The 23,931-nt window shown below is 45.8% G+C and overlaps 1 protein-coding gene and 1 long non-coding RNA gene across 3 annotated transcripts; one reads left to right on the top strand and one right to left on the bottom strand.

The window, feature by feature from the left end:
- The first annotated feature begins 1,288 nt into the window (after positions 1–1,288).
- On the top strand, positions 1,289–12,218 carry LOC128351874 (uncharacterized). Of its 2 annotated transcripts, XM_053311867.1 has the most exons (6): positions 1,289–1,408; positions 1,689–1,868; positions 2,558–2,688; positions 3,589–3,773; positions 6,705–6,870; positions 11,204–12,218. In XM_053311867.1, exons 3-6 carry the CDS (start codon positions 2,610–2,612, stop codon positions 11,623–11,625), a joined length of 852 nt encoding a protein of 283 aa, XP_053167842.1. In that variant the 5' UTR covers positions 1,289–1,408; positions 1,689–1,868; positions 2,558–2,609; the 3' UTR covers positions 11,626–12,218. The 2 variants fall into 2 exon arrangements, with proteins under 2 accessions (XP_053167842.1, XP_053167844.1); XM_053311869.1 differs by lacking the exons at positions 1,289–1,408; positions 1,689–1,868; positions 2,558–2,688; positions 3,589–3,773; positions 6,705–6,870 and adding an exon at positions 5,802–6,670.
- Positions 12,219–12,892: 674 nt separating this feature from the next.
- LOC128351875 (uncharacterized) lies at positions 12,893–21,075 on the bottom strand. The gene is made up of 4 exons (XR_008320096.1): positions 20,023–21,075; positions 17,453–17,520; positions 13,411–13,501; positions 12,893–13,313 (listed from the first exon to the last, which is right to left on the bottom strand). It is a non-coding gene; the product is annotated as an uncharacterized LOC128351875 (long non-coding RNA).
- Positions 21,076–23,931: the final 2,856 nt, after the last annotated feature.

Genomic DNA, 23,931 nt, shown 5'->3' with positions numbered 1-23,931 from the left:
CCCTAGTTACGCCTCTGCTCACAACCCTAGACATTTCTGTTAGATGTGACTACACCTGGCATCAGTGTGAAGTATGGACCATGTCGAAGTGATCTCCCAATCAGGAATAAGACAGGCACTGACAGCAATAGGGGCTGCCTATATATGTTATTTGCCAGCTTAAGTGGCACAGTGGGGAAATGCTTGACTAACAAGCAGAAGATTGCCAGTTCGAATCCCCGCTGGTATGTTTCCCAAACATATATTGGGCAGCAGCGATATAGGAAGATGCTGAAAGGCATCATCTCATACTGCGTGGGAGGAGGCAATGGTAAACCCTTCCTGTATTCTACTAAAGAAAACCACTCTGGTCTAAGGACCGTAATAAATTTACTACTACTCAAACCACAGGGCTCTGTGGGTGCCAGGAGTCGAAATTGACTTAACGGCACACTTTATATATGTTATTTAATTGATGGATGAGCTGTTATACAGGAGCCTATGGATGTTTTATTTGTTTGATATATTTATATACCACCAATTACAGAAGTCTCAAGGCAGTTTACGAAAAATGAAAACAAAACAAAAATTAAAAATGACATTAGAACATATATAAAATTCAAATTAAAACAACACAACATTAAAACTCAACCAAAAGCCTGGCTGAAGAGATGTGTCTTCAGTTGTTTCCTGAAAGCCATCAGGGATGGAGCAGCTCTAATCTCAACAGGGAGGGTGTTACACAGTCCTGGGGCAACTACAGAGAAGGCTCGTCTTTGAGTCACCACCAGGAGTACTGGCGGCACCCTCAGACGAACCTCCTTTGATGTACCACCTAATAGGTGATGGGGTTCATAACAAAGAAGGTGTTCTCTTAAATACCCTGGATAGGCTTTAGCTTTGATCTGCAGGTCACATCCATCAACTACTACATCACCTGCAAATGCAGCACAAGAAATCACTCATGCAGTGGCTCAGTCATTGGCAGCGGGGAGCTTAATTGTAGCAGAACTGCAAGATATTACCTCTTGGGAAAGATCAGGTATGTTTTGCAGTGCCTTGGACTCACTTCCGGTACCAGACCATGTGAATGGTGAGTGTTCTTCTTTGGAAAATCCAAGTTTGTAGGTAGCAGCAGAATTAAAATGGGGAAAGAGATCTGTTATCCTGAAACTATTTCTCTTGCTGTTGCTTGCAATTGCATTGTTTTTGTTTTTGTTTTTTGTTAAAGGGTGGAGTGTGAGAAACCTTGCTGTCTCCATAGTCCTACTGATAGCTGGTCAGGAAAGTGTCTCTTGTCTTGGCCCACCAACAGAACTTTTCTGAGAACAAGGCTTGGAGATGACTTCAAGAGTGCCTGGGCTTCCTAAGACCCATTAAGCCAAGCAGCAAGGACCCAGCTGCTCTTCTTAAAGTAAAATCAATAGAGGTCAGTCCTGAAGCAAGACCGCAGCAGCAGGTGGATGAGCAGGTCTTCAGGAGAAGGACAGGGATCAGGGGTGTGGAAACTATTGGAGGACTACATATCTATATCTGGATTTGCCATAGTTATGGGTTCCTACTCCGGCCTCCACCACCTAATTTTGTTTTTCATTCTTTCTTAAGTATCCCTGGTGATTAGTCTTCCCATAACTTACACTTCCCAGTGATGTAGAACTCAGTTCATTGCCTCCGATAGGTATTGTTCAGGTTTCATGTCTTCCCATCAGCTGTGTGGGACCAACGGAGCCAACCCTCCCTGACACCAACGGCCACAACTTCAAACTGAACATTCTCAGCCCCAGAGACCTCCAACCAATGGCTGCTGCCAGCCATCAATCACTCCCCGGGTTCTATCCTCTCTGAATCTCAACCAGTGGGGAGGAGTAGCTTTGAGTGTCTTTTTTCTGGTGAGTGTAAACCTCTCTGTGATGAAATCCTTGCATGCACTAAGTGTAAAGCTCTAGCTCCTATAGTTTGCAACTCCCCTCATTTAGTGAAAAGTTAGTCAAAACCTTGGACACCCTGCAGAGCAGGGTGGGATTAACTAGGCCCTGCCCCGGGAGTGCCTGTATCCTGCTTGGAGATATTTACTTATTTATTTATACATTTTATATCCCGCTCTTCCTCCAAGGAGCCCAGAGCAGTGTACTACATACTTAAGTTTCTCCTCACAACAACCCTGCAAAGTAGGCAAGGCTATATGTTAGATATAACATGCAACTTTGCTTTACTCCTGGAGCAGGCCACAAGGATTTTCGAGTTCAGGCTACTTAGGTTCTTTATTATATTTGGTTTAATCTGTGGTGTTGTAACTTCTCTCTCCCCCACTCCTTTTCAAACTCAGGCTCTTACTCTTTTGGTAAAATGCATCACTTTTTAGCCTACTTTCCAGTAGGCTTATGAGATTGATGTGAATTCGGAGTTTCATAGATACATTTTAGCTGGAGAAAGATAATGACGCCAATCATGAAAGGCAGTGATGTCCCTAGCTGGGTTGGGGTTACTTTAAGTTAAGATGAGGTTTTCTAAGTAAAACGGAGTTTCTTTGGTTTTCTAAACACATCAATTCTTCCCTAAAAAACTGGATCATCCTGAGCTGGAACACCACAACTAACTACACATGACCTAGATGAAAATCCCAAAGCCAGATGTTACTTACGAATCACCCCTTTATGGAGAATGAAATCAGTTATACTGGATGGAGATTGATTGCCCTGACAAAGGCCTGTAAGTATGATTGTCAGCCAACGTGGTGCAGTGGTTAGAGTGCTGGACTAGGACCGGGGAAACCCAAGTCTAAACCCTCATTTAGCCATGACACTTGCTGGGTGACACAGGGCCAGCCATTCAAATGGTTTGGCCTGCCTTACAGGGTTGTTGTAAGGAAGAAGAATGGGATACAGAAGAGAATGTGAGATGCCACATGGAAACAGGACTTTGTTAGCAGTTACACCCAAAAAGGCCTCTGTGTGTGTATCCGTGTGTCCTTCCTGCCCTATCAACTTTGCAACGCCAAGACCAATATGAACCAAATGGGGTACGGTTGTAGGGACACATAGGGACACCTCAACAGCGTAGTCTATCATCCTGAAACTATTTCTCTTGCTGTTGCTTTGCAACTGCTTTTTTGTTTTTGTTTTTTTGCTAAGGGTGGAGTGTGAGAAACCTTGCCGTTTCCATAGTCCTACTGATAACTAGTCAGGAAAGAGTCTTTTGTCTTGGCCCACCAACAGAACATTTCTGAGAACAAGGCTTGGAGATGACTTCAAGAGTGTCTGGGCTTCCTAAGACCCATTAAGCCAAGCAGCAAGGACCCAGCTGCTCTTCTTAGAGTAAAATCAATAGAGGTCAGTCCTGAAGCAAGACCGCAGCAGCAGGTGGATGAGCAGGTCTTCAGGAGAAGGACAGGGATCAGGGGTGTGGAAACTTTTGGAGGACTACAGATCTATATCTGGATTTGCCATAGTTATAGGTTCCTACTCCGGCCTCCACCACCTAATTTTGTTTTTCATTCTTTCTTAAGTATCCCTGGTGATTAGTCTTCCCATAACTTACACTTCCCAGTGATGTAGAACTCAGTTCATTGCCTCCGATAGGTATTGTTCAGGTTTCATGTCTTCCCATCAGCTGTGTGGGACCAACGGAGCCAACCCTCCCTGACACCAACGGCCACAACTTCAAACGGAACATTCTCAGCCCCAGACCTCCAACTGATGCTGCCAGCCGTCAATCACTCCCCGGGTTCTATGGGGTGTGGAATCGCTTTGATTAATACCTTTTATTCTGGTGATAATAAAATAGCTTTTATTCTGGTGAGTGTAAACGTCTCTAAAACAAAATTCTTGCACTGAGTGTAAAGAAAAGCCTGATCCTGCCAGAACTTCAGTCTCTTCCATGCCAGTCTGAGAGAAGCTGCTCACAGCTTGCATGACAGTAAGTCGGTGACCTTTCACCATTTGCATGTCTGACCTTTCCCAGCCAGGCCCTGCTAACTGGGCAAAGAAGCTCCTTTTTCAAGTGACGGCTCCTTGTATTTAGAAAGAGGAAAGCATCTACCTCTACTATGAATATTTATACACCACTCTTCAACTAAAGTCCACAAAGCAGTTTACATCGAAAAAGAAAGAATACATAAATAAGATGGCCCCCTGTCCCCAAAGGGCTCACAATCTAAAAAGAAGCATAAGGCAGATAGCAGCAACAGCCACTGGAGGGATGCTGTGCTGGGGATGGATAGGGCCAGTTGCTCTCCCCCTGCCAAATGTAAGAGAATAACCACTTTCAAAGGCATCTCTCTGCTCAGTTCAGGCCAAACCTTAGCAGCAAGACAGTTGGACAGGCACAGCAGGGGCTGCTCAAGGTGTTGTAGTACCTAAGAAGAGATGCAAAGAGCATGCAAGGGGAGGAGGGAGGAGGGAAGGTTGGCAGCAGCCTCCTGGCCTCTCCTCCTGCTTCTTGCAAGCTTGGCAAAGAGAACGAGGAAGGATCCGATCAGTCCCAAAGAGCTGCTCAAACGGCAGTAGTGGGGGTGGGGCGGGGTCAGTTCAGTGCCCTGCTGGCGCCCCAATAAACTGCTGCCTGAGGCAAGTGCTCACCTTGCTTCATGAAAGGAAGCCATATCCTGGCTTCCGCCCTGGATATGGGACTGAAACTGCCTTGGTCACTCTAGTGGATGGCCTTCACCAGGAACTAGACAGGGGAGTGTGTCCCTTTTGGTTCTGCTGGACCTCTCAGTGGCATTCAGTACCATCGACCATGGTATCCTTTTGGACCGCCTCTTGAGTATGGGAATTGGAGGTACTGTGTTGGAGCGGCTCCATTCCTTTCTTGGGGGGAGGGTTCAGAAGGTGGTGCTGGGGGACTACTGCTCGGCCCCGTGGCCATTGGCCTGTGGGGTCCCTAAGAGTTTGGTTTTGTCCCCCATGCTGTTTAACATCTACATGAAGCCGCTGGGAGAGGCTTGGACTGAGTTGTCAGCAATATGCAGATGACACTTGGCTCTATCTCTCTTGTCACCTGATCCTAGGGAGGCGGTGGATGTCCTGAATCGGGGATTGGAGGCCGTGATGGGTTGGATGTGGGCTAATAAACTGAGACTGAATTCGGACAAGACAGAGGTAATGTTGGTCAGTAGGAGAGCCAATCGGGATGAGGTGATTCTACCTGTTCTATATGGAGTTGCACTCCCCTTGAAGGAGCAAGTACGCAGCTTGGGACCGAGCTCTGCTTTTGGAATCTCAGGTGGAGGCAGTGGCCAGGTGTGCCTTTGCACGGCTTCGGCTAGTGCACCAGCTGTGTCCCTTTCTTGAGAAGGCAGATCTCACCACAGTTACCCATGCCTTAGTCATGTAATGGCTGGACTACTGTAATGTGCTCTACGTGGTGCTGCCCTTGAAGAACATCCAGAAGCTGCAGCTTGTACAAAATGCTGCAGCTAGGGTTCTATCTGGAGCTGCCTGGTGTGATCATATCACACCTATTTTGAAAGAGCTGCACTGGTTAGCAGTGAGTTTCTGGGTCCAATTCAAGGTGCTGGTTTTGACTTTTAAAGCCCTTAATGGTTTGGGTCCAGGATACTTGAGGGACCGCTTGCTCCCAAGGGTTGCTGCCTGCTTGATGAGATCATCTGAGGGGGCTCTGCTCCAGGTGCTGACAAGGAGGGAGGCTCGGTTGTTGTGCGGGGGCTTCTCTGTTGCTGCCCCCGGACTTTGGAATGCTCTCCCAGTGGTCATTCACTCCTCGGACTCCATCACAGTTTTTAGAAAGCTTCTTAAATCTTGGCTTTTTATCCAGGCCTTTACATGATTGTTTTCTTGCTGCTTCTGTGTGTTTTTATTTGTGTACAGTTTTTATATTTGTATTTTATATATTTTAAACCAGATTTGTTGTCATAGTTTTAGCTTAATACTTTTAATTGTCATTCTTATTATATGTTTTCTTAACTTTTGTAAACCACTTTGGGATTGTTTTTAATGAAAGGCGGTATATAAATTTAATAAACTTATATTCTCTTCTTTATAGAATACAGAATTTAATCACTAAAATTTAACTATAGTTTTTTAGCCTGGTGTGTGGAGTTCACACCATAGAATATTGGGGATTTCTGTCTCTGCGCTTGAATTACTTGCATTATTTCTATTTTGTATGTCATAGTTGGATCAGTTCTCTCCTCCTTAGAGTGCCTGACAGAAGGATGATCAACTAGGTTGAGGCAGGGTTTTTTTTTGTCTTTTGTTTTTCTCTAGGGTTAGGGTTCAAGATTCTTTTATTGATAGCTTCTGACACCCAGTTAAAGATTTTCTATTAATACTACTGTATTTTTCTTATGTCTTGGTTCTGATGGATAAGACCTTGTACAGTATGTTAACTCGTTTTGTTGGATTCTCAGAGATGTAACCTTTCAGTTTCTATATATAACACTAGTAAAAGCATCCTTAAAAACAAACAAACAAACAAACAAACAAAGGGCCACCCCTGATGACAAGATACATTATTGGACAAGGAGCACATCTGCCCCTGGCGTCGCAGAGGGCATTTCCGCATGTGCGGCAGTGGCCAAAATGGCGGCCGCTCACTTTTATGGAGGCCCAAAGGGGACAAAAAGGCTACATTGACCCGGCTGTGGCGGTGATGAGGGAGGCCGGCGGGGGGAGACGGAACCCTCACAGATGCCCCCGTGGCTACAACAAACCCCTCGAAGGGGCTACAGGTACGTACTTTTAATTTAATTTTTTTTTTTAAAGTTTGCAGACCTGCTGGAGTGGACCAGTGGTTCGGTTCCGGTTCGGATGGAACCAGGGTGGGTGGGATTCGGTTCGATCACAAACCCACGAACCCCCGGACCGAACCGTCGGACCGTGGACCGGTTCTGCACATCCCTACAGGAGAGTGCAAGCCATCCACTGACTGGTCAGTTTCCAGCATAAGTTCTGGTAGGGCATTAAATGTGATTGCTGGACTTTAATCCCTAATTTATTGGGTCAAGAGAGATCCAGAATGATTTTTAGAAAGTAGAGGACTGCTGATGTGTTTGTCCATCTTATGGAAATAAGAGCTATCAAAAAACACTTACTTGGATGGATTTTCCCCTATATACAGTAAGCTGGAGGGGCAGGGTATAAATATTTTAAATAAACAAACCAGTGGAGATTTTTATTTTATGTTAATTTTATGTTAAACCCCTGCTACTGGGCAAAGAGGCACCTTTTTAATGTGGTGATTCTCTTTACCTAGTAGGAGAAGAGTAACTGGCCCTATCCATCCCCAGCACAGTACCTCCAGTGACTGTTGCTGGTGTCTATCTTACTTTTCCTTTTAAATTGTGAGCCATTTGGGGACAGGGATCCATCTAATTTATTTATTATTTCTCTATGTAAATCGCTTTGAAAACTTTTGTTTAAAAGTGGTATATAAATATTTGCTGCTGTTGTTAATTTTAAGGTATTATAGACATGTAAACTGTTGGTTAGACCCCCATCCCCATGGTCATGTACAGAAATAAAGTCACTACTACTACTACTACTACTACTACCTGTTCAGAAACACACAACATACAAATGTACGCACATGATACAAACAAACACAGAGGCACACATGCATCACAAATATACAAGCACACAAACATGCACGCAACATAAATGCAGAAACGCACAAATACAGACACAAACAGATGCAACATAAACTCAGAGGCAAAATGCACAAACACAACATACAAACACAAAAATGCACAGAGGCTCAATGTGCAAACACAGGTACAATGCACAAACACACTAACGCATAAACAGAGACCCAATGAAGAAACAGACACAACGGCACAGATGCAACATCGGCACAGATACAAACACAGATGCAATGGACACACACACACACACAAACACCAACGTAAAACACAAGCACCCAAATGGAGACACAAATGCACAAACTCAGACATAACACACAAATGCATACAATGCTCATGACACAAACACACATGCTACACAAATGAACACACACAACACTACACACAAACACATGCATACAACATAAATGCAGAAACACACAAAATGCACAGATGCAACACAAATACAGCAATGCTAATGTAACACACAAATGCAGTGCACCAATACAGATGTATACAAACACAATGCACAAACAAAACTGCACAGATGCCACACAAAAAAGCTTAAAGGTGCAACACACACAGAGAGCACAAGCACACAATGCACGTATGTGACACAAACACATGAACGAATGTGTGCAACACACACAAACGCAAATGAAACACACAAATGCACAAACCCATAGATGCAAAGCACAAACACACTCGGGCACAACACAGAAACATATGCAGCAGCCTACATACACATAGCCACACAAATGCATGCCACACACAAATGCACAAACACACACTTGCATAACACAAACACACACTCACATGACACAATCAATCAATATCTTTATTATGGTACTTGACCAGATTTCAGCATTATATACAGAGTTCACATTCAATGCAGTTGGTACAGTCTGAGGCTATTCACATGCGCAGAGGAAACCCGGCAAAGGGAGCCCAGCCCGACTTCCCCGCACGTGTGAACTGTCGGGAGCTGTGCGGCTTCTGGAAGTAGCCCACTTATTTGCCAACCCCCCACAAAAGAGGCGCTAACCTCGCTTAGTTGATCATGAGTTGCCATGGCGCAGCTTTGCACCACAGCGACTCACGAGCAGACCCTTAACCAGGAGGCTACCACAAACCTCCTGGCCTCAGGGGTCTCCCCAGAATCCTGTGACTTCCAGGGGCCAGGAAGCCCACCACCCCTACCGGCTCCGTGACGGAGCTGGTAAGTCGTGTGGGTGGCCAATTCAGCTGCCCAGGACTAAGCCCACTCTCCCCACAGATCCCAGTTAGGCCCTACATACGGATCGTGTGTAGAGCCTCTTTGTCAGATATCACAGTTTCATTTAGGTAGAGGGAGTTTACCCATCAGAGACATCCTTACCTAACTGATGGAGGGGCTGTTGGGAATTATCTCTGGTAGGAGAAACCCTTTTTCGTTATAGCAGAGTGCACAGAGGCACAACGCAGCAGAATTTAGGCAGGCATGCGTGTATGCTGAGAGTAAAGTAACTTAGAGCCAGTTCATAGTTTCAAATCATTATAAGCGATATTTATTAGAGAACTCCATTCTAGATAGGAAAGTGAGGAGTTAGGATCTCTCATCTAGCTAGCTAGCTGGATGCAGATGGATTCTGCATCTCTGCACACATGGTGCAGGGAAGAGGAGCTTGCATGTTGCAAGGTAGAAGGAACAGGAAGAGAAGGGGAGAGAGGAAGTCCAAAGCAGGAAGGAAGGAAGTTAGTCCCTAAGAGTAGCAATCTACATTCCAAAGGGATAGTGTCAGAGCAGTAGAGAAGGGATGACCAATGTCTTGACCCTCTAGCCCTCTGACTCACTTGTCTGTCCTCTGCTGTCATTGAGACAAAAGACAGTGCAAAGTCCTTAACTTCCAACAAGGGGGGACCTTCGCCATTGCCTGACGTATCGTGTATGTAATGGCACAAAATCTAGTGACACAAGTAGCAACAAATGCAGTCTTATCTGCAAGAAGATAAATTACATTAAAATCCATTGGTCTTCCCTGAAGGTTCTCTAAAAGAGGTAAAATCAATTTAAAATCATGGATATGCAACAGTTAATCTTTACTGATACATTCACAGACCAGCTAGTATTCAAAACAAGTCGGAGGATATGCAACACAAGCATGTGTGTGAAACAAGCACACACACAGAAGCAAAAGCCATTCCTCACACAAGCTGAGGTTAACACAATTCAAACACACAGAAATTCAAACAGAAGTTCTCTTTTCACAAACCATGGAAATTCAATGGTCAAAAAACCTGCTGGTTTAGGACCAAAGTTAAGACTCTCTCAATCTGGCTCAAGCTCTACAAAGCCAGGAAATTGGAACCAAAGGCTGATGCCTGAACAGATGTGCCACATGATCAGTAATGATGTCGTGCAGTGTCACAAATTGTGCTCGCTCCAACTTGCACTCCACGCACCCACACATTTCCTTGGTCTTCAAGGCCCAAATCAAGAGGAGGAGGAGGAGGTTGGAGTGCCTGGCATAGATGTCCCATGTTGTCCTGCTCCTGTACTGCCTTATGACACATCTGAGCCATCATGATTATACAGTACTGACTCAACAGAAAAATGGTTTTATGATGTACTCAGGTAAAGGCTGGATGGCAGTCCCATCCTGAGCCTGTCCCAAGCTCAGAAAGGGAGAACATTTGTGACATGGGACATCATTACTGATCACGTGGCATCAGCCTTAGGTTCCAATTTCCCGGCTTTGTGGAGCTTGAGCCAGATTGAGAGAGCCTGATCTCTGGTTCTAAACCAGCAGTGTTTTGTGACCATCAGTCTTCACAAAGCTTAGAAGCCACCTGCGCAGTTGTGGGTCATAGCTGGGGAAGGGATAAAATCTGGGGAGCAGTTAAATGATGTAGTGGGATTGAAATGTAACCAGTAAGGTAAGTAATGTAATGGATTGTGCCCCGGATCTTTTGTTGAGCTATGTTATTCCTGCTCGCCTTTCTCTTACTTGCTTCCACAGCTTCCCTTTCCAGTTTGTTCTGCCTTCTGTCCAAAGGCTCTTTTCCTAGATGGCACCATTAGCTTGCTTGCCCCTCACAAAGTGGAAGAGTTCTCCATTTTCCCCCTTCATGTCCATTAATACTGACAAAGGGCTCACCACTGCATGGAGAGAGAGCTGCACAAGCTGTTTATGATGTCATCAGCCTGATCTTGAATTAGGAGCTGGTTCTTGCTCATGGCCGCTGGGAGCTGTAGAATGTTAACACTCCCACCCCCTTCCCTTTTCTTCTAGAGGAGACCTGGATTATTCTGCTCAATACTCAGCAACAGGCTTGATGCCTTCCATGTGTTTTTGCTGCATACCTGCCCTTAAGCGAATGCTCTTGAACAGAAGGGGCTGCAGGAGGGAATGAACCTGGCTCTCTGGCTGGATGCAGGTCAGGGGTCTCTGGAGGTTCCTCTCCCGAGTCAAACTCCTCAAGGCTAGCTAATCATCATTCAATGTTAACATTAGTATAAAAATAATGTGAACTTGTTTTTGTCCAAACAAACTAGGACAGATTGTGTAAAGGGCCTAGAGTTTTGAATTGTGGTGGTATATAAATGTATGAAATAAAGAAAAAAACAAAAACAAAACAAACCATTCTTTCATTCTTTCCTTCTAGGGGCAGATGACGAGAGAACTTGTGTGAGGAGGCCCATCAGCTCCAGCAGCCATTTGGTGGCCCAGAAGTTGCTGCTGTCTCCCCTGCTGCCAGCGCATGGGGCTGCTTCTGAGGGAACCACCCTTTTCTTTGGTGGCCCAGCTGAACCATCAAAGAAAAGGGTGAAGCATCCCAAAACACCAAAGAGGCAGTCCCGGGCAGAAGGCAGCAGTGAGGGGAAGCCGCCACAGGAGGGCAGACCACCAGCCCTCCTAGGAAAGATCCCCAAAGCTGGTCTTCATCTGGCCAATGCACCAGGCAGGGGTGTGACTTCTGGGGTGAAAGCCTTCCCCACCTGGAAGAGGGGAGAAACCCCAGGAGGACGCTGGAGGCAACGGTGGACGCTGCCAGAAGATCGCAACCCATCCCCAGGAGCAACCTGACTCTGGACCTTGGGGAGGCTGGGCAGGGCTTCTTGCTACTGGGGGAGAACCATTTCTCTGGCCTGTCCAGGGAGACGGTTCTTCCCCAGATCTCGTCAACTGGGAAGAAAACCCTGACCCCAATGGGGAGACCTCCGCCAAAGCCACTGCCAACTTCATGGCAAGATCCATCAGCTTGGCGGAGGCCCGGACCATTGCCAGTGCTGATTATCAATGTGCTGGGGGCCCCCAAGCCAGAGCCACCCCCTTGCTTCTGGGGACGTCCATTGTTAGTCTCCAGCAATGTGGCCAAACCAATGCCACCGCACTCCCTGCCGAAGCCACGCCCTTGGAAAGAACCACCATCTGACCTTTCCCAGGGGCCGTGGTTTCAGGTGCGGGCCATAGGGAGACCGGCCGATTCTCCGGTGGCAACCTCTTGGAGGTGAGGCAGCAGGAGTGGAAGGCCACCAACCAAAATGTCATCATATGGGCCGCTGGAGCACTTCTGCAAAGTCTATGCAGCAGAGCAAGCCAGGGATTCTCTGCCCATTGCTCTGTACCAACCAACTGGACTGCTACTTACTCTGGCTTCTGAAGACTCCCTCCTTCTGCTGTCCTGTCAGGAATGGCATGTCCTGCGTGAATCCCATTGAACTGCTGGATCTGGCCATCTTCTGCTGCCCCAGAATGTGTTTGCAGTCCAAGGTGTTTTCCTTACAGCTATGGAATCAGTGGCTTGCCCCTTGATATGATCCTTCACCACCATCAACATACAATCCAGCAGTTCATTCTGAATAGTCTTTGACAGACCTCTGAACACTGTGGCAATCTGTAGGTGAAGTTGCATAGCGGAATCGATGAATCTCATGAGATTGGCCAGTCCTCTGAAAACTCCTGGATTCACAGAGTCCTCACTCTCTTCATGTCCTCAAGGAGCCAGTTCAAAAGCACCACAGCTTATGCGATCAATTATTTCGGAGAGGACGTAACTGTTGTTCTCCACTTTTTGGTTGTGCTTTCTAACGGCCAGACAGAAGCCTTCATCCAATTGCTCCACAATGTTTGTTCTGCTCAACATTGTTAGCTGCGCAGCATTTTCAAGGGGAATCTTGCATGCCTCATGCTTCTTCAACTTCTCAGGGAGATTGCTTCAGGTCTTTGTATCCTGTGTGGGTCCATGTCTGCTCACCCCCAAACAGCAAGCAGTGGGAGCAGAACAAGGCATTCCTTGCCACACATCCACGGAGACATTTTTGTACCAGTCTCTGCATTGTTGTACCCGTCTTGGCAGAACTTTCTAGTATATGTGTTTCCTCTGCCACTCGAGTCCTGTTGGAGCCTCAAAGCAGGCCTGTCTGGTCCCATCCCTTTGACTCAAAGTTGGTCTTGCAAAGGGAGCCTGGAGAAAGTTCTTCAACAGAAGAACAGCAGCTCTTCAACAGTGTCCATCTTATTCTATCTCTTTGCAGGAAGACTGAGCATAGATAAAAAACATTGTTAAGGCTATTACCGCCCTGGAAAATGCCGTTCTGTGACTGGATATTTCAGTATTTTCAAATCAAAACAGTACATTGCAGGGTGGTGGGGAGGAAAAGCAATACAAATCCGGAATGCTTTTAAATCATTGTGTTGCAGCTGAGATCATGACAGCTGGCTGTATTAATTGCATCAGTTGACGCTTGTCCAGCACCACCTCATAATAAAAGCTGAAATTTGAAAATATCGAACATAACTATTTCGCTAGGTTTTTAATCCCTCTTTCTAGCAATCTCCTTTTAGAAGTAGTGTCCCTGAAATTCTTACCAGAAAGCATTGTGTTTAAAGTTACTGGCACCAAAGTGATGGGGTGGAAGCTGAGTGTCTCAGAAGGAAGGGAAGGGATACAGGATGCAAGCTGAAGGGTGGAAAGAAGGAACAAGAGAAATTCTGTTGCAGCTCTCAGCATAAACCAGCTTTCTACTGTTATTAGAAGCATTGGACAAATGTACAGCCACTTTCTCTGAAGAACACACATCAGATTACAGGACAGTAATATCTACAAATATATAAGCAATGCTCCCAGTAGCACTAATGCTACACTACGTGCCAGCTGCCATGCAAGGTTTCAGGCAGAAGTCTCTTCCATTCATTCCCACTGTTATGAACAGTCTATAACATATCATAACCAGAGGTCAGGGGCGTAACAAGGTTGGAGTGGGCCCAGAGACAAGATTTTAAAATGCCCCCCCCCCAAGTCCAGGGCCTCCGCACACCCCAGGCCCCCAAGGATTTAAGTCTGATATTCCAAAATAAGTATGCTGCCTGCAAATACATTTCACTGAATACACACACACACACGTCACAATATATAGTGATATACATTGAGTACTATACATTTGTATTACTTTTAATGCCTAGAACACACTAGAAAGATGAATTATTAAAATGGGCCCCTCGCTGCAGATTAGCAAAGGAGACTTTCAACCATGCAAGGTGAACCTATGTTTGATTTCTCAGAATTCTGAACAAATTCAGTCAAGTTTGATTGCAGGAGGTTTTTCACAGGAGGCTTTTAAAGCCCTTTAAGACACATCTCCTCTGGAATGGAGGTGCTGCATTCACGTGTTGGCCAGATTTACCCTGAAGTCCCTGCAAGTTATTGGGGAGCAGTTCACACACAAGAAAAATAAAATAAAATAAAAGCACCACACATGCTTCACAGTTCTCACTCAGACCTGGGTTGCAAAACAACTTGAACATAAGTGCATTTATAAATGAATGAATGAATAAATAAAATTAATAAAATACTGTTCCAGAAGTTTTTGCAATTTTCTGCCATGAAACAAGCCACTTATAGGACTTTTTAGATAGTTTTTTTTAAGTCAGCAAATTTTCCAAGCTGTTTCAAAATAAATATTCAGAGACTTCTCGGTCCCTCCCCCACCCCATATCCAAGCCCTATGGCAAACAGATCCCTATATATGGGGGGGGGGGGGGGCGGGAAAGGTAACCACAAAAAGGAGTTCACACTCTACCTGGCAAATGCTGGTCTGGGTTAAGCAGTGCAGCAAGGGGTCTTCTGCTGCAGAGAACACTCCGGCTGCCTCCTCCTTCCTGGCTGGCTTGGGCCCTACTCGAGTTCAGGCTTCACTGCGGCCTACACTGAGGCCTCCGTGGAAGCCCCGCCCACCCGCCAATCAGCTGAGAGGCGGGAGAAAAGGAGCTCTTTGCAGCTTGCCTGCTGCTTCGATTGCGGGCCAGCAGAACAAGCAGGAGAGACGGCGAAGAGGGCAAGTGGCTGAGAGGCTATGGGGCTGGGCAGGGGGCAATGGGGAGTCACATGAGGTGCCCCTGGGGTGCCCCTCCAGGCAGTGGGGCCCCCAGACAACTGTCTCCCCTTGCCCTATCATTGTTACGCGCCTGCCAGAGGTACCAACTCAGAAGCATGATGAAATATAGGCCCGAAACCACCTGGAGATGCCAGAGTGCTATGAAGTCCACAGGAAGCTGCTCCTAAAAAGCATTTTTGCTTATACAACACATCACGAGGTTCAATTGTACGGCAACCTAATTCTTTTAGGCAACATAGGACATGCCACTGAGCTTGTTCAGACAAAACCCAATTGTACTCTTAGAGCAGGCCTGCACAACTCAAATGACCTGGCGGGCCGAAACCAACCGTGACTTGGTTCATGGGGGCCGAGGTCAATTCCTAGGGTGCTGATTATTAGAGTAGCACTTAATATCAATCAATCAATCAACCAACCAATCAACCAAATTAAAGAGAAATGAATTAAAAATGAATTTAATCAATGTTTAACTTTTGATGTTCTGGCAGACCAAGATTGATTTAAATTAATAAGAAATAGCAATAGCACTTACATTTATATACCGCTCTATAGCCGGAGCTCTCTAAGCGATTTACAATGATTTAGCATATTACCCCCAACATTCTGGGTACTCATTTTACCGACCTCGGAAGGATGGAAGGCTGAGTCAACCTTGAGCCCCTGGTCAGGATCGAACTTGTAACCTTCTGGTTACAGGGGCGGCAGTTTTAAGTTGAATTAAAAATCATTCTAATAATATAAATATTATACAATCTGTACAAAATACATAATAAAATGCATTGTTCTTCCTTTCCACCTCTGCCAAATCATCACACAAAACATGGAAGAGAACTTCCTCTCATAATTTTGGAAAAGAAGGGAGAAGGGGAAAGAAAGATGGAAAGGATGCAGCAGGAGGCTTGACGAGAGAGAGAGAGAGAGAGAGAATGGAGCAGTCTTGGTGGGTGAGAAAGGGAGAGAGAGACTTAACTGTGCAGGCACACCTTGCAGTTGGGAAGCAATGCTGGGCCAAATGGCAGGCCTGAGTGTCGCGTTGGTTTCTGCCGCTGTGTGCCACTGCTGCCATAAGGGAGGGTAAGGAAGAACACCCGCACCCCCACAGCCATCTCCTCAGCCGCATAGTGGCTTGAATTTTTTTTGGGGGGGTTAAGCAGCAGGGGGAGGAAGGGGAAATAACCAGCCCCCGGGCCGTATGTTGTGCAGGCCTGTCTTAGAGTTAGTCAACACATACTCTTCAAGAGTAGTGGTGTGCATGGTTTGGTTCGGGGCCATTAAAAAAACCTCTGGACCGGTCCGGAATTCCGGCGGTTCGGAAGGGCGGGGGAGTGTCGCTTTAAGGGGCTGGTGGTAGTACTCCCCCCCCGCTCTTCCCCCTCCAGCGCTGGTGCTTTAAAAAACCTTCTTGGGGCGGCAGAGTTCCTCCCTGCCACCCCTGCCCCCATCGTTGTCCTCCTAAGCCTTAAACGAGAAGAGCTGGTGGCGCGCGCTCGTCTCCGCCGCTGCCTTCCTTTTAAAAGCACTAATGCTGCAATAGCTATCTTGCTGGAAAAGACCTGTGTGCAGCACCAAAGTGAGGGGGAGGAATTCCTACTTACTATTATCACTACTACTACCATTTATATACTACTTTTCAACAAAGTTTCGAAAGTGGTTTACAAAGAAAAATAAAGAATAAATTAATAAATGAGATGGTTCCCTGTCCCCAAAGGGCTCACAATCTAAAAAAGAAATATAAGATAAATACCAACAACAGCCACTGGAGGGATGCTGTGCTGTGGTTGTGTAGGGCCAGTTGCTCTCCCCCTGCTAAATATAAAAGATTCACCAGCAGGTGCGGAGCCTGCTGAACAGTGGCCTGGGTCTGGCTCAGCCCCTCCAGCAATGTCCTGTGACATCATGCACATGGGGTGTGGCTCAGGCTCCAGAAGAGCCCCAAGAGAACTTCACCCAACCATGCCCGGACTCCAGAGAGCCCTGGGCGAGCTCTCCCCTGTCCTTTTCAGGCAGTGTTTGCCTAAAAGTGTTTGTTTATCTCCCTCCCTCCCAGCGAGGGAGAGAAAGGGAAATAAAAGCTGTCAGACAGCAAACTCTGCCTGAAAAGGACAGGAGACAGCTCGCTCGGGGCTTTCCGGAGCCTGGGCGTAGGCGGGAGGAGTTTGCTTGGGACTCTTCCAGAGCCTGAACCACACACCCCTGTGGGCTTTGGCGGCCCTTTCCATTGGCGGCTGAGGTTCTTTGAACCCATTGGTACAATGGTGGCTCTGTCCTTGATCACTTTGAAAGGGGAAGAGCCTCTTTGCTCAGTAAGCAGGGGTCCAGAAGTGTGGATATCAGCACCGAACGAAGGCAAGGGGAAGAGAAATTGATTTGTGCATTAGAAGGAAGCCTCTCTTTGTAGGAATAAAAAGAACACACCACAGCAATGGACAATAGCATTATCCTAAAATCTACATACAATCCTTCCTTTTTAAAGTACTACTGCTGTTGTGCTGTGCCAATGAACATGTGTATCTTACCGAAAGATTCTGTGCACTCCACCAGTCGTATTTGAGGTCCAATGAGAAAAGGGAATATGGGAACCACACTAAGAGGAGGGAAAGGAGAACAGAATTCATTATCAACTATTTCTCTGTGTGCATCAGGTTTCTACTGCTTACGTAAGAGCTCGAATCATGCTTAGTCTTCCTCTCTCAAAAGAACATAAATTTCAAGGGGACCCGAAGAGCGCTGCAGGGAACTCACAAATGGACCCACTAAAGACAGCTGCTGCAGTTGTCTAGAGTCATACAGAGTTCGGGTTTTCAAAACACCTTTTAAAAAGGGTTTCAATTTTAAAAGAACTTAAAAAAAAAAAATACGCCCCCTGCATTATGGTTAACCAGGACAGAAGGAAACACAACATAAATGGTCAATTTTAAAAATAAATAATAGGTAGCAGTCCATGTGCTTTTTAATATATTTATACATGAATAAGGAGAGCTGGTCTTGTGGTAACAAGCAGGAATTGTCCCCTTTGCTAAGAGGGTCTGCCCAGATTTACATTTGTTTGGCCGTCTACACGTGAGCTCTCTCTGCTGTAAGATATTCCCCTGAGGAGATGGGGCCATTGTGCGGCGGCAGAGCGTCTGCTGCCTGCAGAAGGTCCCAGGTTCACCTGCAAACCTCCACAGCCATTTCTCACCCTCTTCCCCCAGCTCTGTTTGCCAAGTAGAAGCTGCTGTTTAAGAGACATATGTCCAAGGTCCCACTGGTTCCCTACAGTTAGTGGCACAGTTCACTGGGTGGTGGAACCTGTATTACTCTCTGTATTTGTAAAGTGGGGTGTCTGCAGGTAGGAACCCAAATGGTGTGGGGTTGGGTGGGTGGGAAGAGAGGCAGGTTTGTCTCTCATACAAAGACTGGCCATGGCACTATTTTGGACATTTCCAGTTTATTGTCTTATATGCCTGGGTTAGTAACAAGTTTAAAAACAGTGTGAGTGTGTGGCCCTATTTAGACATTACATTGTATGAGTGTACAGATGACTATACACTTGTACATGTTTTTGTGCAAATGGTTATACCTGTATACATTTAAAAAGTGAACCTGGATACAGGCCCCTCAAATGCACGGTACTGATAGGAAGCATACTGCTGTACCTGTGTTCAGCATAACATGTGAATGATACCCAGGGCCCTCCCTAGGCAGGTGCAGGGCTAGGGGTGAATCAGCATGTGTGGGGCCTTCTTAGCTTTTAATATGATTCCAGAATCATGCTGACTGATGACATACTATGTATATAGTGTGAGTAGTGTGTGAGAGTGAGGTTTTTGGACATGTCCAACCAGCTTGGACATATTGTACATTTGTAAGGAAAAACATTGAGAGCATAACACATGCCCCTTGCTTCACAATTCTCACGCAGATCTTCTGGATTGCAAACTTGACCTCCCCTCCACCACCTTTCTCTCATTCCCTGTACACTACAGGGTATGTACAATGTATAGTGTGTCTATAGACCACAGAAGGAAAAGCCACCAATTTCATTTCAAACAGGACGACAGAAAAAGGCAATAAGTAAGTTATTTATATATGAACTACTGTTACAAGCACAAAGCAAATAAAACTATAAGTAGAAACATGTTGAGAAAGAACCATTTTCTCATATATTTTGCTATTTAAGCCATTTTGAGAACTTTGTTGCTAAAATAGATAAATATTTTAATTGGAAAACCAACCAACCATACACAGAGACCAGATTAGAGCTATAAGCAACACACAACAACCAGCACATGGTAAATCAAGGCAGGAACAAGAACAAATCCATTTTGTTAGAACATTTTTTCTTCCTTCTTATTCTTTTTGAAGTTTTAAATACTTTTGTACTGACTAATTTCCTCACAAGAAGGTATATTGTTGGGATTGGGAGGGTATTTCTTACAAATTTGTACTCAGTTTTGACTTATACATTGAAAATGATTTTTTTTAAAAAAAATTTCTCTCACACAGACACACACAAATGGAGATTTTCAAGTAGAGGTGGGGCTTCTGCTCTCACAGGGGAAACAAATCACACACAAACAAAACAAAGAGGATATTCTCATGACCAGCAAAAATCGGGCTAGGAGAGCCTAGCCTGATTTTTGCTGCTTGTGTAAACCATTGGGCTCACAGGTGAGCCCTGTGGTTTACAAGCGGCTAACCTGCTTGGGCCCGCCCCTTAGCTCAGGTTAGTGGAGCGAGTGCTCCGCTAACCGGGGCTAATGGATCGTGCGCTGCCGCGGCACAGCTCTGTACCATGGCAACTCATGAGAATACCCCCAACCGGGAGGCTAAAAAGCAGCCTCCCGGCTCGGGGGCCTCTCCGGCATGCTCTAGGTGTTCGTGCAGGGCATGCTGGAACTTCCGGAGACCACGCAGCCCCTGAACTCCCAAGCCCCTGCGGGCTCTGTGATGGAGCCGGCAGTCAAGTGGGCAGCCGATCCGGCCACCCAGGCAGGGCTTGCTGATCGTCTGCAGGGTAACACACAATCTCAAAGCAATGCACCACAATACACTTCAGGATTTAAACTGAATGAATAGATATAGATGTAACATAAAAATATACCTTATTTGTTTTTCCTGGCTTCTGGAAGGGGTCTTCTAATGAGGTCATTTGATGTCAACTAGAGAAAAATTCCATCAGGGGAAGAATGTGCTAAAGGGCTGAATTAGCAATGAGAATGAACAATCAAGAAGTTGCACTTGCTCTATATAGAGTGGCCTCAATCCAGTTGAAGTCACATGGAACAACTGACAGCCTCAATTGTCATTTGAATCCAAAGGCCCAACTCCCTGGTTCAAGAGAGTTCAGATGCTCATTGTAGCTCGCTATTGCTGGAACAGGGTGAGTACCTGTTGCCACAGCATCGGCTGACCATTTTGCAGACTCTACGTGGATAGGCCGACATAGCTGTGGCTAAGACACAACTCAGGCTGCCTCTGGACTGAACCAGAAGACCACTCCACTAAGTGTCTTGGCCACAATGGTCTCTTTCTGGGAAGGTGGTCACTCAATGTCTGGCCTGTGTCCAGGGGTGTAGCAAGGTTGGAGTGAGCCTGGGGACATGATTTTAAAATGGGCCCCTCACTGCTGATTAACAAAGAAGACTTTCAGCCATGCAGTGTGATCCTATGTATGTTTTCTCAGAATTCCTAACAATTTCAGTAAAGTTTGCTTCCAGGTAAGTGTGTGGAGAATTGCAGCCTCACATTTAGTTAGAAGTACATTTCACCGAAACCTAAAGGACTTTGTGATTTTCTGTCATGAAACAAGCCACTTACAGGATTTTTGGGGATGTTTTTTTTAAAATTAAAAAATATTAAAAACCAAAAATTTGTCCAATCCACTTCAATTTAAATATACATATTCCTCCCAGCCTGCCCTACATCTCTGCTCAGTACCAAAGCCCTATGCCAAGTCATTCCAAGTGATCTAAACGCTGGGGCAGAAAGGGGTGTGGTTTTTTTGTATGAAGGCAAAGGGCAGATTCTTTCATATGGGGGTGGAATGATGGTCTAAGAGGGGGCTTCAGTGCCAGACACTTTTGTTACTTTCTGCCAAGAAACAAGCCAATTATAGGAAATTTGTTGATGGTTCTTTCTCTCTCTCTCTCTCTCTCTCTCTCTCTCTCTCTCTCTCTCTCTCTCTCTCTCTATATATATATATATATATATATAGCAAATTCCTCAATCTGTTTCAGATTAAATATTCAGAGTCTTCTCAGTCTGCCCTACATTCCCACTGTAGGGAGCCTGTGAAGACTGGTTGTCTCCCAGACTGCATGAACTGAGTTTCCCTTCACTAACTCTGCTGTGATGGGTGGCTCCTGGTCTGCTCTGCTGCTTTCTGCCATGACCTCATCTTCTGGCCCCAACATCAGAACCTGCAGGTTGCCACAGGGACAACACCACAATTTTTTGCATCATCACTGTTCAGTTGCCCATTTCTCAACTGATGCCAGTTCAGTTGGAGTTTTACTCTCAGGAAAGACAATATCTGCTCTCCTTTAGGGCTGAGAGTAGCAAAATATAACTTCAGAGCAGCTAAAGATCGGACATAAGATGGCAGGTAGGAGATTGTTCCATTGTATGAAAGGTGCATAGTGGTGCACCTTAAGGTGATTAGTTTAAAAAGGGTGTGTGTGTCCCATCATTATAAGCCTCAGAAGTTGATGACTGACTTCACTTCCGCCTTGTCCTCAGTACTGATGCTTGCCAGTGTGACCTCAGCCTGCCCAACTCTGCCTTGCCTGCAGTATCTGCTGGCTGCTGGTGCGACTTCCCTCCCTGACACCAACTGTCGCAACTTCAAAGAGAACATTCTCAGCCCAGACCCCACAATGGATCTTTCAATCCGTCAATCACTCTCCGGGTTCTATCCTCTCTGAATGTCAAACCGAGTAGCTTTGAGTGCCTTTCTATGGTGATTGTAAAGTCTGAAGCATCCTCTTCTTCCCCCACCACAACTCTCTCATCTGTGTCAGGCAGAGAGTGACGCCCTCACACGGCTCCAGAATTACCTCACACTTCTGTCAGTTGACAGTGTCCTGCTGCCCATCCCCCACGGCCAGAATGCTGACAGGAGAACTGCCCTTGACTTCTGCGATAAGGCGGCCTCATTGGCTTCAGTGGACAGGGCAACTTTACCGACCCCCTTTTTTATTTTTTAAACCAACCAACCAACCACCACTGAGGTAATCTCAACTATGTTTGTTTGTTTGTTTGTTTATGTTTAGCCTATTTAATGGCTATTCAGAAACACGGAATATACAAATGTACACTCACAACACAAACACACACAACACAAAAGCACATATGGAACACAAATACACAAACACGCATGCAACATAAATTCAGAAACACAAATGCAAAAACACAAACACAGATGCAACTAAACTGTTTAGAGTAGTCAAATCCAAAACAGATTGTGGGCAAATTCAGATGATACTTTCAACGCATGAGTTTTCTCTGAAAGCTGCCCAAAGAATGTTGCCACTTATATAGGAAGTGGCCTTATACTAGGTCAGAGAGATCACTGGTCCATCTTGCTCAGCAGGTTCTTCTCAGATTGACAGCAGCTTTCCAGGGTTTCAGACATGGGTCTTCCCCAGCCCTACCTGGAGATGCTGCCAGGGTTTGAACCTGGGACCTTCCGCATGGAAAGCAGATGTTCTGCCACTGAACTATGTCCATATTCCTATTCTGCATTGTTTCTCAGTTGACTCAGTAGCAGGCATGTAGATAGCAAAGAATGTTGTAGCAAGAATTAAAGCTACATGTCTTTTTGCACTATGCAAAATAAAACCTGCAGGTTAAGGCAGGTGGTAGAGATGTGCAAACAGGTTTGATGTCCAATTTGTTTGATGTTGAATCGGTTCAGGCCATCTGTCCAGGGTCGAGAACTGAACCCACCCACCCCGGGGGAGGGTGTTTGTGATTTTTTAAAAATTAGATTTTTCAAATTACACTTAACCCCTCCAAGGGAGTTGTTTGAAATGGCGGGGATTGTGTACCCGTGGAGGTTTCCCCTCCCCCCGCTTGTCCCCCTCTCTTCGGCCACTTGTCAGCCTTTCCTGCTTGGTGCAGTGGCCATTTGGGAGGGCCTCTGCATGGCTTGGGTCATCCCAGCCAAAGGCTGCCTGCCAAAGAGCCAAAGGCTGCCTGCCACCCCATGATGCATCTGTTACTGTGGTCTGAAATGGTACAGCCCCACAATAGATATTTTATCACAGAAGGCTTCAGTTCCTGTTGAGCACATGCCTGGCCAGGCACACCCCCTCATTTCCATTCCAATCCTTTGAGCCCTGGCCAGGCATTATAAAAAGTAGGGATGGAGTATTCAGGAGCAGTGTCCCTGAGAGTACGCTCTGAAAACCTGCCCCCTGCTGTCCATGGTTACAGCTGGCATTCCAAACAAGGGAACAATCTGTCCATAAACACAGGATTTATCTATGCAAAACAAAAGAAAAAGTTTTGGTTTTCAGTAGGATGCCCAGTTAAAATTGTATAAGTGTGAAGGTTTATCTCCCTTTCCTGGGTCTCTAGAAGTTAAGTGTCAGAGTGGGTAAAGAATGCATCCTGTCTCTGCAGTGTACAGCCTGGCCCTGCATACATGGCAGGACAGGCTATTTGCACAGTAAATGGATACAGTGGACAAGTGGAGCAAAGTCCTTACAGGGAGCGCAAGTTCGCAAAGTGATCTCTGGGACAAGATCAAGGTGTTAGAAGCATGTCCCTGTTTCCATCTGTGCAGTTTTGAAGGGATGTACCTGTGTAGGACTGGCACCTTAAAAATAATCAGACTCCAGTGCCTTTAACAGCTGCATGACATGCAGATTTCCAGCAGGTGAGCAGTTCTTCAAGTTTACACCTATATTTGGAGAACAAATTGACTAGCTGCATTTCTGACAGCTGTGCAGCTACTAGAAGTACAATTAAAGAACGTGGCCAGAAAAGCAGCAGTCACCCAAATTCT

This window comes from Hemicordylus capensis, chromosome 3 (assembly GCF_027244095.1).
Source record: "Hemicordylus capensis ecotype Gifberg chromosome 3, rHemCap1.1.pri, whole genome shotgun sequence".
In the NCBI taxonomy this organism is placed as follows: domain Eukaryota; kingdom Metazoa; phylum Chordata; class Lepidosauria; order Squamata; family Cordylidae; genus Hemicordylus; species Hemicordylus capensis.
The sequence above is the reverse complement of the archived record's forward strand: the minus strand, read 5'-3'. Positions and strand labels throughout refer to the sequence as shown.

What these genes read in the sequence shown, in the direction of transcription:
- LOC128351874 (XM_053311867.1), top strand. Translation starts at nt 2,610, where the DNA reads ATGTTACTTACGAATCACCCCTTTATGGAGAATGAAATCAGTTATACT. An exon ending in ATAAAATAGCTTTTATTCTG is followed by an intron (nt 3,774 to 6,704) that starts GTGAGTGTAAAC and finishes TTTTTTTTAAAG; the next exon opens with TTTGCAGACCTGCTGGAGTG. An exon ending in TGCAAGCCATCCACTGACTG is followed by an intron (nt 6,871 to 11,203) that starts GTCAGTTTCCAG and finishes CTTTCCTTCTAG; the next exon opens with GGGCAGATGACGAGAGAACT.